At 39.6% G+C, this 17766-nt stretch overlaps 1 protein-coding gene across 4 annotated transcripts in view; it reads right to left on the minus strand.

The window, feature by feature from the left end:
- Sec6 (Exocyst complex component Sec6) overlaps positions 1 to 17766 on the minus strand; it is a 93681-nt gene that overhangs the window by 16635 nt on the left and 59280 nt on the right. For all 4 annotated transcript variants that reach the window (XM_053771427.2, XM_053771430.2, XM_053771426.2 and 1 more), the window contains exons 9-13: positions 17512 to 17694; positions 16727 to 16899; positions 11647 to 11764; positions 9848 to 10009; positions 3725 to 3894 (exon numbers count right to left, since the gene is read on the minus strand). In XM_053771427.2, the coding sequence (XP_053627402.1) occupies positions 3725 to 3894; positions 9848 to 10009; positions 11647 to 11764; positions 16727 to 16899; positions 17512 to 17694 (806 nt within the window). The remainder of the gene's footprint in view (positions 1 to 3724; positions 3895 to 9847; positions 10010 to 11646; positions 11765 to 16726; positions 16900 to 17511; positions 17695 to 17766) is intronic.

A 17766-nucleotide genomic window follows, 5' to 3' on the forward strand; every position in this document is an offset into this window, starting at 1 on the left:
ATATTTATACTCACCTGCCAAGAATTCATCATAACCAAGCCCCCTGTTATGTAGAGCAAACTGCGAAAATTAGGTCAATTTTGTCCCCAGGAAGAGACCCACACCAGTAGACTATCACCCAGGTACTCATTTTAATGATGGGTTAACATGAACAGCAGGAGCCTTGAAGAAACACGTCCTGGTGTTTCCTGCCATACCAGGGAATTGAACCCCAGACTTCAGCATGTGAGCCGAGTGCGCTAACAATCGAGTTACGGGAAATGGGACTTTAGATGCCTGCCCAGCGCCTTCTTGAAGACAGCCAGGGTCTATTGGAAATCCTCCATATGTATGCTGGGAGGCAGTTGAGCAGTCGTGGGCCCCTGACACTTACTGTGTTGTCTCTTAGTGTACTAGTAGCACCCCATGCTTTTCACTGAGGGGGGGTTATTACATCACCAGCCAAGTCTTTTGCTCTCATAGGGAGTGATTTTCATGTGCAAATTTAGTACTGATCCCTCTAGTATTTTCCAAGTGTATATCACCTGCATTTCAGGGAATACAAGTCAAGGAACTTCAACTGTAATTTAGGTGTTATATCGTATTTGTGTGTGCCTTGAATGTGCTTTGCACATTCTCCAGGTCAGCAATTTCAGCTGCCTTAAAAGACACTGTTAGTGTACAGCAATATTCCAGCCAAGAAAGAAAACAAGCAATTTGACGAGAAACATCATGGGTTTGGCATCTCTAGTTTTGAAGGTTCTCATTATCCATCTTAACATTCTAGATGTGGTAGATACATTGTTGTGATCTTTGAATGTGAGATCCTCTGACATTATCACTCCCAGGTCCTTCACATTAATTTTCTGCTCTATTGTGTGGTTGAAATTTATTTTATACTCTGATGTAGTTTTATTTCCCCAAGTTTTCCATATCAAAGTAACTGAAATTTCTCTTCACTGAACTTCATATTGTTTTCTATAGCCCATTTAAAGATTTGGTTGATGTCCACTTGGAGTCTTACAGTGTCTTCGATGAAGGACACTGTCATGCAAATTTGGGTGTCATCCGCAAAGGAAGGCTTGGTGCTGTGGCTTATGTCCCAGTCTATGCCAGATATGAGGATGAGGAACAGGATGGGGGGAGTACTGTGCTTTGTGGAACAGAGCTTTTCACTGTAGTGAATATTATAACAACAGCTGTCGATCCATACAAGTTTAGTGTTTTCTTTGTAATAATATTTCAACTAACCTACGCATTCACCAATAATTTCTATTTTTCCTTTTGTTTGATAATGTAAGTATGTTAAATAGGAGTGAATGGAGATGAATGGTTTTTGGGACCACCTGATGAGCTGTTGGTGTAAGCAGGGTAATATTTTGTGAAAGGATTCAGGGATACCAGTTAGCCAGACTTGAGTCCTGTACGTGGGAAGTACAATGCCTGCACTATAAAGGAGGGGTTTGGGATATTGGCTGTCTGAAGTGACATCTAAACTGTTATATCTGAGTGCCTCTGCAAAGACAGTGATTTTGTATGAATGATGGTGAAAGTGTTGAACGATGATGAAAGTTTTTTCTTTCTCTTTGGGTTCTTCTTTCTTTTTGGGTCACCCTGCCTCGGTGGGAAACAGCCGACGTGTAAAAAAAAATTATGTTGTATGGATATTCTTCATAATACATTACTATGCACAAGAAATTTCAGTACTGTAAGGCTACAGAAATTATATTCATCCTCAGAAGTAGCTTTTTTACATTTGACTTGTTACAGCAATTCTTTTTTATTTCAAGTGAATGGAAGGAATAGAAGTCTCCTCAATTCCCCAGGATTAATTTTATTCTGGCAAGAATGCATGGTATTGCATAAAAATGTAATACAGTACATAGTAATATAATTAGGTTAAAATAAAGGATATTCCTACAGATGCATATACAGATCAAAGAAAGAAATTCAGTAAGAATATGCAATAACTGATAAGACACAATACTGGTAAGTATTCATTACTTAACAGTGAAGTACAAGTAATGATTTTTTCAACACACCTCCACCAGGGTTGATTATAAAGAGGATGCATTCACCATTATTCAGTAGCTATCCTGCAAGAAGTGAGCATATATCACAAGTGAAATAATTTTTCAGCCTGCAACATCCCCACACCACCTTCGAAGTGTAAGGTAAGAGTTAAAAACACACAGAAAATAAACACATCTAAAACGGTGAATATGGAAGAGCTTCAACAGTTGATAAAGATGTAAAGTAAAAGGACACAAGTGCAACTAATGTGACATTTTATTGTGGCAACATTTTAGCAGCAGCAGCAGCAGCAGCAGCAGCAGCAGCAGCAGCAGCAGCAGCAGCAGCAGCAGCAGCAGCAGCAGCAGCAGCAGCAGCAGCAGCAGCAGCAGCAGCAGCAGCAGCAGCAGCAGCAGCAGCAGCAGCAGCAGCAGCAGCAGCAGCAGCAGCAGCAGCAGCAGCAGCAGCAGCAGCAGCAGCAGCAGCAGCAGCAGCAGCAGCAGCAGCAGCAGCAGCAGCAGCAGCAGCAGCAGCAGCAGCAGCAGCAGCAGCAGCAGCAGCAGCAGCAGCAGCAGCAGCAGCAGCAGCAGCAGCAGCAGCAGCAGCAGCAGCAGCAGCAGCAGCAGCAGCAGCAGCAGCAGCAGCAGCAGCAGCAGCAGCAGCAGCAGCAGCAGCAGCAGCAGCAGCAGCAGCAGCAGCAGCAGCAGCAGCAGCAGCAGCAGCAGCAGCAGCAGCAGCAGCAGCAGCAGCAGCAGCAGCAGCAGCAGCAGCAGCAGCAGCAGCAGCAGCAGCAGCAGCAGCAGCAGCAGCAGCAGCAGCAGCAGCAGCAGCAGCAGCAGCAGCAGCAGCAGCAGCAGCAGCAGCAGCAGCAGCAGCAGCAGCAGCAGCAGCAGCAGCAGCAGCAGCAGCAGCAGCAGCAGCAGCAGCAGCAGCAGCAGCAGCAGCAGCAGCAGCAGCAGCAGCAGCAGCAGCAGCAGCAGCAGCAGCAGCAGCAGCAGCAGCAGCAGCAGCAGCAGCAGCAGCAGCAGCAGCAGCAGCAGCAGCAGCAGCAGCAGCAGCAGCAGCAGCAGCAGCAGCAGCAGCAGCAGCAGCAGCAGCAGCAGCAGCAGCAGCAGCAGCAGCAGCAGCAGCAGCAGCAGCAGCAGCAGCAGCAGCAGCAGCAGCAGCAGCAGCAGCAGCAGCAGCAGCAGCAGCAGCAGCAGCAGCAGCAGCAGCAGCAGCAGCAGCAGCAGCAGCAGCAGCAGCAGCAGCAGCAGCAGCAGCAGCAGCAGCAGCAGCAGCAGCAGCAGCAGCAGCAGCAGCAGCAGTGAAAAATGTTACTCATGCTTTATTGTACTGTTTTACCAAGGACAAACTTTAACAAGATTTTATCAATTTTTTTCTATGTACTGGCTGTTTCCCACCAAGGAAGGATAACAACCCCCCCTCCCCCCCCCAAAAAAAAAAATCACCATCACTCATTTAATATATGCTTTGTCAGAAATGCAAAGACATCACAACTCAAATAACCCTTCAATATGCAATATCCCCACATAGAAACCACACTTGTCCAAAGTACGTATAACATCTACAACAAAGGATTGACCTTCTGTGGAAAAATTAAACGAAATGAGTTGTACTATTGCTAGATATTTAGTCATAAATAAACTTTTGCTAGGGCATGAAATAAAAGAAATTATCGAAGATATTACGTAGAAGAGAAATCAATGTCTGGTATTAGCTGAAATCTTACTTTTGATGTAGATGAGAGTAATCATTAAAGTAGTCAGAAAGTGTGAGACAAATGGTGTCCATAGGTTCAGTGTTGGTAAGCCATCGTGTAGTCAAGAGGGCATTGAACTGCTCCTCTAAGTCTAACAGAGCCTCCTCCATCAAGTGGTCACACATCAAATCTCGTAAACGCTGAAAATAAACACTCAGATAAACACGCATCACATCATTATGACAAATGACTACATGTCCTTTGAAAAGACATGCACCAAATACCTTTCATCATTCTTCTATTAGTGTAAGATCTGTTCTTTATTATCCAACTCTTCATTACAATTCTGCACCATTTTTTTTTTTTACACTGGCTTCTTCTGCCATAGTAAGGCTACCCAAAGAAGGACATACAGTGGACCCCCAACATTCGATATTAATCCGTTCTGAGAGCTCGTCAAATGTCGAAAATATCGAAAGTTGAATTAATTTTCCCCATAAGAAATAATGGAAATCAAGTTAATCCGTGCAAGACACCCAAAAGTATGAAAAAAAAAAAATTTTACCACATGAAATATTAAGTTTAATGCAATAGAATAATTACAATAACAACAATAATAATAAATTAATAACAATAGAATAATTGACACTTACCTTTAATGAAGATCTGGTGATGATTGATGGGATGGGAGGAGGGGAGAATGTGGATGGTGTTAGTGTTTAGAAGGGGAATCCCCTTCCATTAGGACTTGAACTGGCAGCCTCACCATGCCTTACCACACTGTGTATGCCACTACGATTCTTAAATCTTTCAAACCAACCTTTGCTGGCCTTAAATTCACTCACATCACCACTAGTTGCAGGCAATTTCTTTACTAAATCATCATGCACTCCGACACACGCACTCCACTTTCATACTTTGCAATTATCTCTTTCGTCATTTCAATAGTCATTAGCACCTTTTTTCTCAAAGGGTTGGCACTAGCAGCTTTCTTGGGGCCCATGGTTACTTATTTTGCAGAAACAAGCACCAAAAACAGTGATAATATGGATAATATGGAATGTACCGAATGTATCCTTAGATGCGCGCACACTGGCTGGCTTGTAAACACTGGCACACATGGGGCAGTTCAGGCCACACGTGGACAAGTCTCGTACGAATCGTATCGAATGTTGGGTTTTCCATCGAATGTCGAGGCCAAATTTTTGCATTAAAATGCATCGAATGTCGATGCCATCGAATGTCGGGGGTCCAATGTACTTTAATTACTCACTAGTTATCCTGCCAAGAGTGCAGAGACATAACTAACATCACAAAAAGCCCACTTGAACCAGACAAGGAAAGGAAGATGAGTATTAATCAGGATGCAAATTCCAGAGTAGAAAGGCTTTTCTATATTACTAAACATCACTATGATATACAGTGCCCACAAAAGATAAAACAAATGACAGCAAAAAGGTAAAATAACCTATAGCTCACTAAAGGTTTGACCAAATTATATGAAAGAAAACATGATAATGAGAAGTACAGATTAGGGTTCATTGCTAAGGAAACAGAAAAGAGATACTCTGCAACCCTCACAAACATTATCAAAATAAGCCAAATAAAACTACTGTTCCACTAAATTTAATACAGTAATTTAAAAGGAAATATTAAGCAAATTTGAAGAATGCTCAAATTTTAATATCTAAAATTTTTTTTCAAGAAACAAACAAATAACCCTCTCTAAAATAAATGAATTTTTCCCTTCTCTTGACCACTGATAATGTGAACAAATTTAACAAGTTTTTGCTACAGTAGGAATTAATCTTGCAAATATTACTATAGCTGAAACCAACATCAATAGGCTCTGAACACTTGATTCTTCCCACCCCTGTAAAAACAGTTTCAGTAACACTCACTTAAAATACCAACAGTAAAGCAAATTAAAATGCCCATAACAATCTACAAAAAAAGCTGGACAAGTGTTATCTGCAGCTATTGCAATAATTTTCAAATCACTTCCAGATGATCTGAAGTGGGCCAGAATAACACCCATCCACAAAGATGGTGATTTAACTGATGTTAATAATTACAGACCAATGTCTAACCTTCTAACCTTCAAAAACATTTGAAAAATTAATTCACAAGCAACTGTACATGCACACATACTTAAATCAAGCACACTATACTTACTCCTCGTCAATGTCGGTTTAGACCAAAACAAAAGTACTTAACCCTTAAACGGTCCAAACAGATCGACGTTCAAATTCGTATTGCTACAAAGGTAGATTTACTTTTTTTTTACATATTTTCAAATATAACAAAAAAAATGTAGATAAAAGTTTTTTTACACGTTTTCAAATGTAAAACAAAAAAGAAGATCTACATTTTTTTACATACTTTCAGATGTTGAAAAAACGTATATATACGTTTGGACCATTTAAGGGTTAATATTAAAGCAATAAGAAGAATGACCAACATACAGTGGAACCTCGGTATACGACCAGCTCCCTACTTGAACAAAGCTCAGCACTTGACCAAACAAATACGACCTGCTAGAACTTCACTGTAAACTATTTCGTGTTCCTTCGCATTTTTTGGTGTTTTTCTGTATTACTTGTATAAATAAGTCACTATAGGGCCTACGAAGATTAGTGATAGCAGCCAACCACACAAAATTGGTTGGGAAGAACTTGTTCAATACTCAAACGGAGCGGCACTCGAACAGCCTTCTGGAATGAATTAAGGTCGCATACTGAGGTTCTACTTTAGTTTGTTTAGCACTTGTTATGTTCTATTAGTCTTAGGTTAAGTTTAAACTTGCCTGCAATGCTCTACATGACCTGGGGCTTCCCACTTGTACTATTAAATACCATTTAATTTAAAAAAAATACATACTATGTGGAAATAAATTTATTTATTTACTCATTTAGTTAATTTATTTACAATTCAAATGACACTTCACATAATAGACTTTCAACTCATCAAACAATCTTATGTTTATTTCAGAGGTTTAATAATACTATGTGAAAATTACATATACCTTTCCACTCTCAACATTTTTTTAACTAATCCTATGGTATATAAAAATTCCTCTCTGATGATACATATATAAATATATATGTATATATATAGTGTTGGAGTGGTTGGTACTTTTGTTTAATAAATGTATGAAAGAGGGGAAGGTACCTAGGGATTGGCAGAGAGCATGTATAGTCCCTTTATATAAAGGGAAAGGGGACAAAAGAGATTGTAAAAATTATAGAGGAATAAGTTTATTGAGTGTACCAGGAAAAGTGTACGGTAGGGTTATAATTGAAAGAATTAGAAGTAAGACAGAAAGTAGGATTGCGGATGAGCAAGGAGGTTTCAGAGTGGGTAGGGGATGTGTACATCAAGTGTTTACATTGAAGCACATATGTGCAGTATTTAGATAAAGGTAGGGAAGTTTTTATTGCATTTATGGATTTAGAAAAGGCATATGATAGAGTGGATAGGGGAGCAATGTGGCAGATGTTGCAAGTATATGGAATAGGTGGTAAGTTACTAAATGCTGTAAAGAGTTTTTATGAGGATAGTGAGGCTCAGGTTAGGGTGTGTAGAAGAGAGGGAGACTACTTCCCGGTTGTTTAATATATTTATAGATGGGGTTGTAAAAGAAGTAAATGCTAGGGTGTTTGGGAGAGGGGTGGGATTAAATTATGGGGAATCAAATTCAAAATGGGAATTAACACAGTTACTTTTTGCTGATGATACTGTGCTTATGGGAGATTCTAAAGAAAAATTGCAAAGGTTAGTGGATGAGTTTGGGAATGTGTGTAAAGGTAGAAAGTTGAAAGTGAACATAGAAAAGAGTAAGGTGATGAGGGTATCAAATGATTTAGATAAAGAAAAATTGGATATCAAATTGGGGAGGAGGAGTATGGAAGAAGTGAATGTTTTCAGATACTTGGGAGTTGACGTGTCGGCGGATGGATTTATGAAGGATGAGGTTAATCATAGAATTGATGAGGGAAAAAAGGTGAGTGGTGCATTGAGGTATATGTGGAGTCAAAAAACATTATCTATGGAGGCAAAGAAGGGAATGTATGAAAGTATAGTAGTACCAACACTCTTATATGAGTGTGAAGCTTGGGTGGTAAATGCAGCAGCGAGGAGACGGTTGGAGGCAGTGGAGATGTCCTGTCTAAGGGCAATGTGTGGTGTAAATATTATGCAGAAAATTCGGAGTGTGGAAATTAGGAAAAGGTGTGGAGTTAATAAAAGTATTAGTCAGAGGGCAGAAGAGGGGTTGTTGAGGTGGTTTGGTCATTTAGAGAGAATGGATCAAAGTAGAATGACATGGAAAGCATATAAATCTATAGGAGAAGGAAGGCGAGTTAGGAGTCGTCCTCGAAAGGGTTGGAGAGAGGGGGTAAAGGAGGTTTTGTGGGCAAGGCGCTTGGACTTCCAGCAAGCGTGCGTGAGCGTGTTAGATAGGAGTGAATGGAGACGAATGGTACTTGGGACCTGACGATCTGTTGGAGTGTGAGCAGGGTAATATTTAGTGAAGGGATTCAGGGAAACCGGTTATTTTCATATAGTCGGACTTGAGTCCTGGAAATGGGAAGTACAATGCCTGCACTTTAAAGGAGGGGTTTGGGATATTGGCAGTTTGGAGGGATATGTTGTGTATCTTTATACGTATATGCTTCTAAACTGTTGTATTCTGAGCACCTCTGCAAAAACAGTACTCACCTAGTTGTACTCACCTAGTTGAGGTTGCGTGTGTCGAGTCCGAGCTCCTGGCCCCGCCTCTTCACTGATCGCTACTAGGTCACTCTCCCTGAGCCGTGAGCTTTATCATACCTCTGCTTAAAGCTATGTATGGATCCTGCCTCCACTACATCGCTTCCCAAACTATTCCACTTACTGACTACTCTGTGGCTGAAGAAATACTTCCTAACATCCCTGTGATTCATCTGTGTCTTCAGCTTCCAACTGTGTCCCCTTGTTACTGTGTCCAATCTCTGGAACATCCTGTCTTTGTCCACCTTGTCAATTCCTCTCAGTATTTTGTATGTCGTTATCATGTCCCCCCTATCTCTCCTGTCCTCCAGTGTCGTCAGGTTGATTTTCCTTAACCTCTCCTCGTAGGACATACCTCTTAGCTCTGGGACTAGTCTTGTTGCAAACCTTTGCACTTTCTCTAGTTTCTTCACGTGCTTGGCTAGGTGTGGGTTCCAAACTGGTGCCGCATACTCCAATATGGGCCTAACGTACCCGGTGTACAGGGTCCTGAATGATTCCTTATTAAGATGTCGGAATGCTGTTCTGAGGTTTGCTAGGCGCCCATATGCTGCAGCAGTTATTTGGTTGATGTGCGCTTCAGGAGATGTGCCTGGTGTTATACTCACCCCAAGATCTTTTTCCTTGAGTGAGGTTTGTAGTCTCTGACCCCCTAGACTGTACTCCGTCTGCGGCCTTCTTTGCCCTTCCCCAATCTTCATGACTTTGCACTTGGTGGGATTGAACTCCAGGAGCCAATTGCTGGACCAGGTCTGCAGCCTGTCTGTGTGAGTGTGGTGAAAGTGTTGAATGATGAAAGTATTTTCTTTTTGGGGATTTTCTTTCTTTTTTGGGTCACCTTGCCTCAGTTGGAGACGGCCGACTTGTTGGAAAAAAAAAAAAAAAATGTATATCACTTCTTCCATACTCCTCCTCCCCAAATTGATATCTGATTTTTCATTTGTCTAAGACCTACTTTTAACGGAAAGTAGTCTAGCTCTCTTCTACACACCCTAACCTGAGCCTCACTATCCTATAAAAACTCTTTACAGCATTTAGTAACTTACCACCTATTCCATACACTTGCAACATCTGCCACATTGCTCCCCTATCCACTCTACCAAATGTCTTTTCTAAATCCATAAATGCAATAAAAACTTCCCTACCTTTATCAGTGGAAGGCAGCTCGTTTGTTGAATAAAAAAATATTTATATATATCAACACCACCAACACACATGTTAATAATCTATGTTGTAACTACCTCTTGCGAACACAGTATGTGTGTGTCTGCTGAATAAGTGAAGAACTGATCTTGGATTTAGAAGGGATGACTCTGAGCTCTAAGCAATATTTAATCTTCATAGAATATTTCTTAAATACAGAAAAGGACCCTATTTGCTCACCTGGTAGACTGTAAGCAAAGCATCAAACTCAGTAGCAATTTTGGCATCGTTTTCAGTAGACCCACAAGACTTCCAAAACTGGGACTTGATTGCTACCATGACATCGACTAGCCCTTGACAGCTATTAGCTAGAGCTATGATGTACGTTGTGAAATACTGGATCTGTTGAAACAATATGTGAACAAGTAGAGAAGTAAAGCAGATTTTATAGATGTTCATCAGCAGTATAAAGTATTACCCTCTTAGGAAAGGTTACTTGATATTAGTAAAGCAATCTGGTTACCTCTTATTTCCCAGGTACTGTATGATCCCTGAAGGTTCAGCATTTCCCATGAACAGTAAACTCTCAATTTAATGGACTTTTGAAATACGCAACAAAATCTTGGTCAATTGATTTTATAACAATGGACAAAGTCCAATGGTTACAGAAATTTCATTAATTGTTACAAATACGGCAAAACAGCCACATCTCTATCCACTCTAATTGCCATCACCAACTACCCACTGTACCCCCAGTAGTCCATTAAATTGAGGATTTACTGATAATATTCAGCAGCATACTAAAAAAAATATTCAAAATGACATATGGAAATGTAAAATAGTTTGGTGATACAAAGTTTTCTAAATATTTACAGTAATAGGAGGCCTGGTCACAGACCGGCGTTGACCCCCGGAACTCTCTCCAGGTAAACTCCAGGTAATAGATGTGACTAACACAAAGTCTAAGCAGATCAATAATACTGTGCAAAGGCGTACTGCAATGTCTGCACAGAATGGTGCACTGCAATGTCTGAACAGAATGGTGCACTGCTGTATATGTACAATGGTAGTATTCTGTCTGAACAGAATAGTACACTACTCTAGACAGCAGTGTTTACCTTCAGGAATGTCGTTCCCAAAGGAGCTGAGCCGAGCTCATGGTGAAGTACTATGACACAGACAGTGACCTCAAAGCTGTAGTACTGTGACATGGCCAATGAAAGGGTTAAACCAAACACAAGGTCAGAGTTATACTCTTCCCATTATTCACCACATGAGGATTTTTTTTAATACTGTGCACACTCACTGCAAAGACCCATTCTCTCATATCTAATAATACTAATAACAACAGGCCAAAATTTATTGCTCACAGCTTATCTGAGTGAACTGAGCTCCTGATGTAGATCTACATGAGGGATACCTGGTATCAATGACAGTTCTACATTACAGACAGTCAAAGGGTTAATTGTAACAGGTAGCTCTGGATTACAGGTAATTATCAGATATCACATTGTTTGATACAGTAATTATCATATATCACATTGTTTGATACAATAATTATCAGATATCACACTGTTTGATACGGTAATTATCAGATAATCTGTTCTTTACTGAGAGATTTTATAACGTACAGTACACCAAATTTTTCAAATGCCCACTTCTTTTACTAACATTCTATTTAGAAATAAGAAATGAGTATGAGAAAGACTAAGAAAGTAGGTTATCAGTTACTTGTGAGCATAGTGCAGTAAAAGGCCTTATGTCAACTCAAATGAGTTAAGGAGCAGTTTATCTGTGACTTGTAAGCATGGGATGCTTAGTGACCTTGTATCATGTCACTGAGAAGGCAAAAGTGGTTACCTGCAACCTAACAGAATAATAAGTGGTGTTGTATGAGTCACTGAGAAGACAAAATGGTTACCTGTGATTGGTCAGCATAGTAAATGGCCTTGTATCATGCCACTGAGAAGACAAAAACATTACCTGTGAATGGTCAGCATAAGTGACCTTATATTTCACTGAGAAGGCAAAAATGTTACCTGTGACCGGTCAGCATAGTAAGTGGCCTTGTAACGTGTCACTGCAGTTTTGAACTTCTCCGCAAAAAGTTTAACCTGCACCAAGCTAGATATCAGCACCTGGACCTGAACGTCTGAACTGTTTGAAAAAAAAAAAAGTTTAATTCAATACTCTTTTAAGAAATGGCTATCAAATTTTTTTATTATTTATACTGTTTATTATATTCAGTATTTCTCCTCATATGCCAGGAGCCAGGGGCTAGTAACCCCTTCTCCTGTATAAATTACTAAATTTAAGAAGAGAAACTTTTGTTTTTCTTTTTGGGCCACCCTGCCTTGGTGGGATACGGCGGGTTTGTCGAAAAAAAAAAATTCTATTAAATTGCATATTATCATACAGGTATTTACAATTATCAATATTATGGGATAAAAACAAATTTCCTAGGTAGTAGGTTGGTAGACAGCAACTGCCCAGGGAAGTACTACCATCCCACCAAGTGAGTGTAAAACATAAGCCTGTAATTGTTTTACATGATGGTAGGATTGCTGGTGTCTTTTTTTTCTGTCTCATATACATGCAAGATTTCAGGTACGTTTTGCTACTTCTACTTACACTTGGATCACACTACGCATACATTTTTTTTTTATTATCACACTGGCCAATTCCCACCAAGGCAGGGTGGTCCGAAAAAGAAAAACTTTCACCATCATTCACTCCATCACTGTCTTGCCAGAAGGGTGCTTTACACTACAGTTTTTAAACTGCAACATTAACACCCCTCCTTCAGAGTGCAGGCACTGTACTTCCCATCTCTAGGACTCAAGTCCGGCCTGCCGGTTTCCCTGAACCCCTTCATAAATGTTACTTTGCTCACACTCCAACAGCACGTCAAGTATTAAAAACCATTTGTCTGCATTCACTCCTATCAAACACGCTCACGCATACCTGCTGGAAGTCCAAGCCCCTCGCACACAAAACCTCTTTTACCCCCTCTCTCCAACCTTTCCTAGGCCGACCCCTACCCCGCCTTCCTTCCACTACAGACTGATACACTCTTGAAGTCATTCTGCTTCGCTCCATTCTCTCTACATGTCCGAACCACCTCAACAACCCTTCCTCAGCCCTCTGGACAACAGTTTTGGTAATCCCGCACCTCCTCCTAACTTCCAAACTACGAATTCTCTGCATTATATTCACATCACACATTGCCCTAAGACATGACATCTCCACTGCCTCCAGCCTTCTCCTCGCTGCAACATTCATCACCCATGCTTCACACCCATAAAAGAGCGTTGGTAAAACTATACTCTCATACATTCCCCTCTTTGCCTCCAAGGACAAAGTTCTTTGTCTCCACAGACTCCTAAGTGCACCACTCACTCTTTTCCCCTCATCAATTCTATGATTCACCTCATCTTTCATAGACCCATCTGCTGACACATCCACTCCCAAATATCTCAATACATTCACCTCCTCCATACTCTCTCCCTCCAATCTGATATCCAATCTTTCATCACCTAATCTTTTTGTTATCCTCATAACCTTACTCTTTCCTGTATTCACCTTTAATTTTCTTCTTTTGCACACCCTACCAAATTCATCCACCAATCTCTGCAACTTCTCTTCAGAATCTCCCAAGAGCACAGTGTCATCAGCAAAGAGCAGCTGTGACAACTCCCACTTTGTGTGTGATTCTTTATCTTTTAACTCCACGCCTCTTGCCAAGACCCTCGCATTTACTTCTCTTACAACCCCATCTATAAATATATTAAACAACCACGGTGACATCACACATCCTTGTCTAAGGCCTACTTTTACTGGGAAAAAATTTCCCTCTTTCCTACATACTCTAACTTGAGCCTCACTATCCTCGTAAAAACTCTTCACTGCTTTCAATAACCTACCTCCTACACCATACACTTGCAACATCTGCCACATTGCCCCCCTATCCACCCTGTCATATGCCTTTTCCAAATCCATAAATGCCACAAAGACCTCTTTAGCCTTATCTAAATACTGTTCACTTATATGTTTCACTGTAAACACCTGGTCCACACACCCCCTACCTTTCCTAAAGCCTCCTTGTTCATCTGCTATCCTATTCTCCGTCTTACTCTTAATTCTTTCAATAATAACTCTACCATACACTTTACCAGGTATACTCAGCAGACTTATCCCCCTATAATTTTTGCACTCTCTTTTATCCCCTTTGCCTTTATACAAAGGAACTATGCATGCTCTCTGCCAATCCCTAGGTACCTTACCCTCTTCCATACATTTATTAAATAATTGCACCAACCACTCCAAAACTATATCCCCACCTGCTTTTAACATTTCTATCTTTATCCCATCAATCCCGGCTGCCTTACCCCCTTTCATTTTACCTACTGCCTCACGAACTTCCCCCACACTCACAACTGGCTCTTCCTCACTCCTACAAGATGTTATTCCTCTTTGTCCTATACACGAAATCACAGCTTCCCATTCTTCATCAACATTTAACAATTCCTCAAAATATTCCCTCCATCTTCCCAATACCTCTAACTCTCCATTTAATAACTCTCCTCTCCTATTTTTAACTGACAAATCCATCTGTTCTCTAGGCTTTCTTAACTTGTTAATCTCACTCCAAAACTTTTTCTTATTTTCAACAAAATTTGTTGATAACATCTCACCCACTCTCTCATTTGCTCTCTTTTTACATTGCTTCACCACTCTCTTAACCTCTCTCTTTTTCTCCATATACTCTTCCCTCCTTGCATCACTTCTACTTTGTAAAAACTTCTCATATGCTAACTTTTTCTCCCTTACTACTCTCTTTACATCATCATTCCACCAATCGCTCCTCTTCCCTCCCGCACCCACTTTCTTGTAACCACAAACTTCTGCTGAACACTCTAACACTACATTTTTAAACCTACCCCATACCTCTTCGACCCCATTGCCTATGCTCTCATTAGCCCATCTATCCTCCAATAGCTGTTTATATCTTACCCTAACATGTACAAGCATATATATACACACCACTCTGGGTTTTCTTTCTAGTTCTTGTCCTTGTTCATTTCCTCTTACCTCCATGGGAAAGAGGAACAGAATTCTTCCTCTGTAAGCCATGTGTGTTGTAAGAGGCGACTAAAATGCCAGGAGCAAGGGGCAAGTAACCCCTTCTCCTGTATATATTACTAAATGTAAAAGGAGAAACTTTCGTTTTTTCCTTTTCGGCCACCCCGCCTCGGTGGGATACGGCCGGTGTGTTGAAAGAAAGAAAGATACATGCAAGATTTCAGGTACATTTTTCTACTTCTACTTCCACTTAGGTCACACTACACATACATGTACAAGCATATATATACACACCCCTCTGACTTTTCTTCTATTTTCTTATTAGTTCTTGTTCTTGTTTATTTATCTCCATGGGGAAGTGGAACAGAATTCTTCCTTCGTAAGCCATGCGTGGCCAAAGAGGCGACTAAAATGCCAGGAGTAAGGCGCTAGTAACCCCTTCTCCTGTATACATCACTAAAGTTAAAAAGAGAAACTTTTGTTTTTCTTTTTAGGTCACCCAGCCTCAGTGGGATATGGCCAGTTTGATGAAAAAACAAATCATATTTCTTTTCAAGTGATTTTTGAGGAAAGATACAGCATTTTTATGCTTATATTTGGAGTAAGAAAAGCAGTATTTCAATGAATATCATACTGTCTCAAAAAATAAAAAACAATTCAGCATGAAAGCTAGATATTTTAGCACATGTAAACAAAGTACAGCCTCTCCTCACTTAACAACGGGGTTCCGTTCCTAAAACCATGTTGGTATATGAATTCATCACTAAGCAAGGAGCATACTATAATGATATTGGACTTGTGTAAATTATCTTTGATATTGTTTTTGTGTCACCTCTGCACCATTTATAACAGTTTTAGTATATTTTTAAAAGTTTATACAGTAGTGTACTGTATAGTGTAATATACCAATGAAAATGGGGTTGCATGAATTACAGTATACCAAAGAAAATGGGCTTGCATGAATTACAGTACATATGGGGGTAACATCGGTATTTTACATTCTAACACTGCAGGAGACATAGAAGTACAATACTGTATACGGGTTTATCTTTACATTTTTTTTTTTTAAGGGTGAAGTATGAAGCTGAGTTAGAAATCAAATTAAAGTGTTTTGGGGGCATATTTAGGGTTTAAATATAAAAATAGGCACTTATAGGCATTTTTTTAACTACATCCAGAATTCGTGGTTTTTCCAAATTCACGGGTGTTCTTGGAACATAACCCCTATGAATTTGGGTAGACTACTGTACTGCATAATACTAAACAGTGGACATGAAATAAATTGTACCAAGATACAATAAAAACTAAAGCATATCTCTTAACCTCAACAGCCATCTCCTGCCAAGACAGGCTGACCCAGTGTACAATATTTTTTAAAGATTTTTTTTATGCCAAAAATATATTTTTATTATGCCAATAAACAAATTATTTTTCATAAAAAACATTATTTAAAAAATGCTGTACATTGCATGTAGCAAAATAAGGAAAAAAATCAGTGTAGCAAAATGGCTTTATTTATTCTTGAAGCAGCACAAAACTTCATTACTGCTGCTGGCAGCAAAACAATGTTGTTTCTATAAAATCATCAATTCCTCACTCTGTTGCTATTACACCTTCCTTGGCTATGATCATTTTTTTTTTAATACTGAAACACATTTTCTTCTATCGTCTGTTACCAAGGCTTTTAATTTTTTCCAATTATGACTATGTATTCTACAAGCAACTACCCTACAAAGATTGTAACTACACTGCCTTATATTTTGAAGATGCTGTTCTAGCATCATCTATTATCTGGTTATCTCTGTTGGTGGCAGCCACTCTAATTCCACTATGTTTAACATATTAAGTTGCAGAGTGCAACTTAGTATGTTAAACTTACTTAACATACTCCAAAAAAAATAAAAACGCTGAACTGGTATGGGTTATTCAGTGTTACAGCTCTGTATAATACTAGAATTAAATTCAACTTTTAAATTGCGTGAGCCTTTTAGACATGCTCTAAGTAAATAAAGTGAGCAACTTGTGCCATAAACTCACCTGATGGTGGCAGCAACTTCTAAGTTCTGACGTATCATATCATGAATGAGTTGAGGAAGTTCTGTTTTGTAGTGTGAATCAGCATCTTGTTGTGGAGGTTCAGAACGGTACCACTCTTTCTCCTCAATTTCTAATGCTTTGTTCATCCAGGAATCATAATTACTATTTACATTCTGTAAATAAACATATAAATAAATATTTTTTTTTAACATGTCGGCTGTTTCCCACTGAGGCAGGGTAACCCAAAAAGAAAGAAAAAATTTCATTAGAATCCCCCAAAACACAGTATTATCATCAAAAAGTAACTGTGTCAACTCCCATTTGTATTTGCTTCCCCATAATCTAATCCCACCCCTCTCCCCAACACCCAAGCATTTACTTGATTTATAACCAAGTCTATAAATACTGTATATTAAACAACCATGGTGACATTACATATCCCTGTCTAAGGCCTCCTTTTACTGAAAAGTCTCTTATTAATATTATATTCCCTGGTGAGTGCTATGCCCTTTTTGATAAATCAATACCTGTGAAATGAGATTTAAGCAAATATGATCCTATATAGGTATATTTTGTCCAGACATAGACAATACTATATACACTATTTTCAATAAATGATTACCTACAGTCTTCAAAAAATATCCAGAACTCACTACATGGATGTGGCTGCTCTTCTATTCCAGAACCCAGTAGAATGGGGCCAGAATTACTAAATATTTTAGGGACCCCAATTCCTAGTTCCAAACATTCCAGTTTTGATCTGGAAAGGTAGGAAGATGTCTGACCTGAAGATACTTAGATATAAGATTATCCAGAATCTTATTATCCAGGAGTGGTCCTAACTTGGAAACATCAATGTTGAGTGAAGGATGGCCCATCAATTCCTTCCCACCGTAGACATTGAGAACCCACGAGAGAAGCGACACATACTCGTTATCCTCCAGTCCTCCATCTATTATTTCTACAAGCTGAAATAGGAAATTAATTTTACTTTACATTTATGTAACCATAGCATATGAGCAGTAGTGATGGCATACCTT

The sequence above is a fragment of the Cherax quadricarinatus genome, chromosome 5 (genome assembly GCF_038502225.1).
Source record: "Cherax quadricarinatus isolate ZL_2023a chromosome 5, ASM3850222v1, whole genome shotgun sequence".
Lineage (NCBI taxonomy): Eukaryota > Metazoa > Arthropoda > Malacostraca > Decapoda > Parastacidae > Cherax > Cherax quadricarinatus.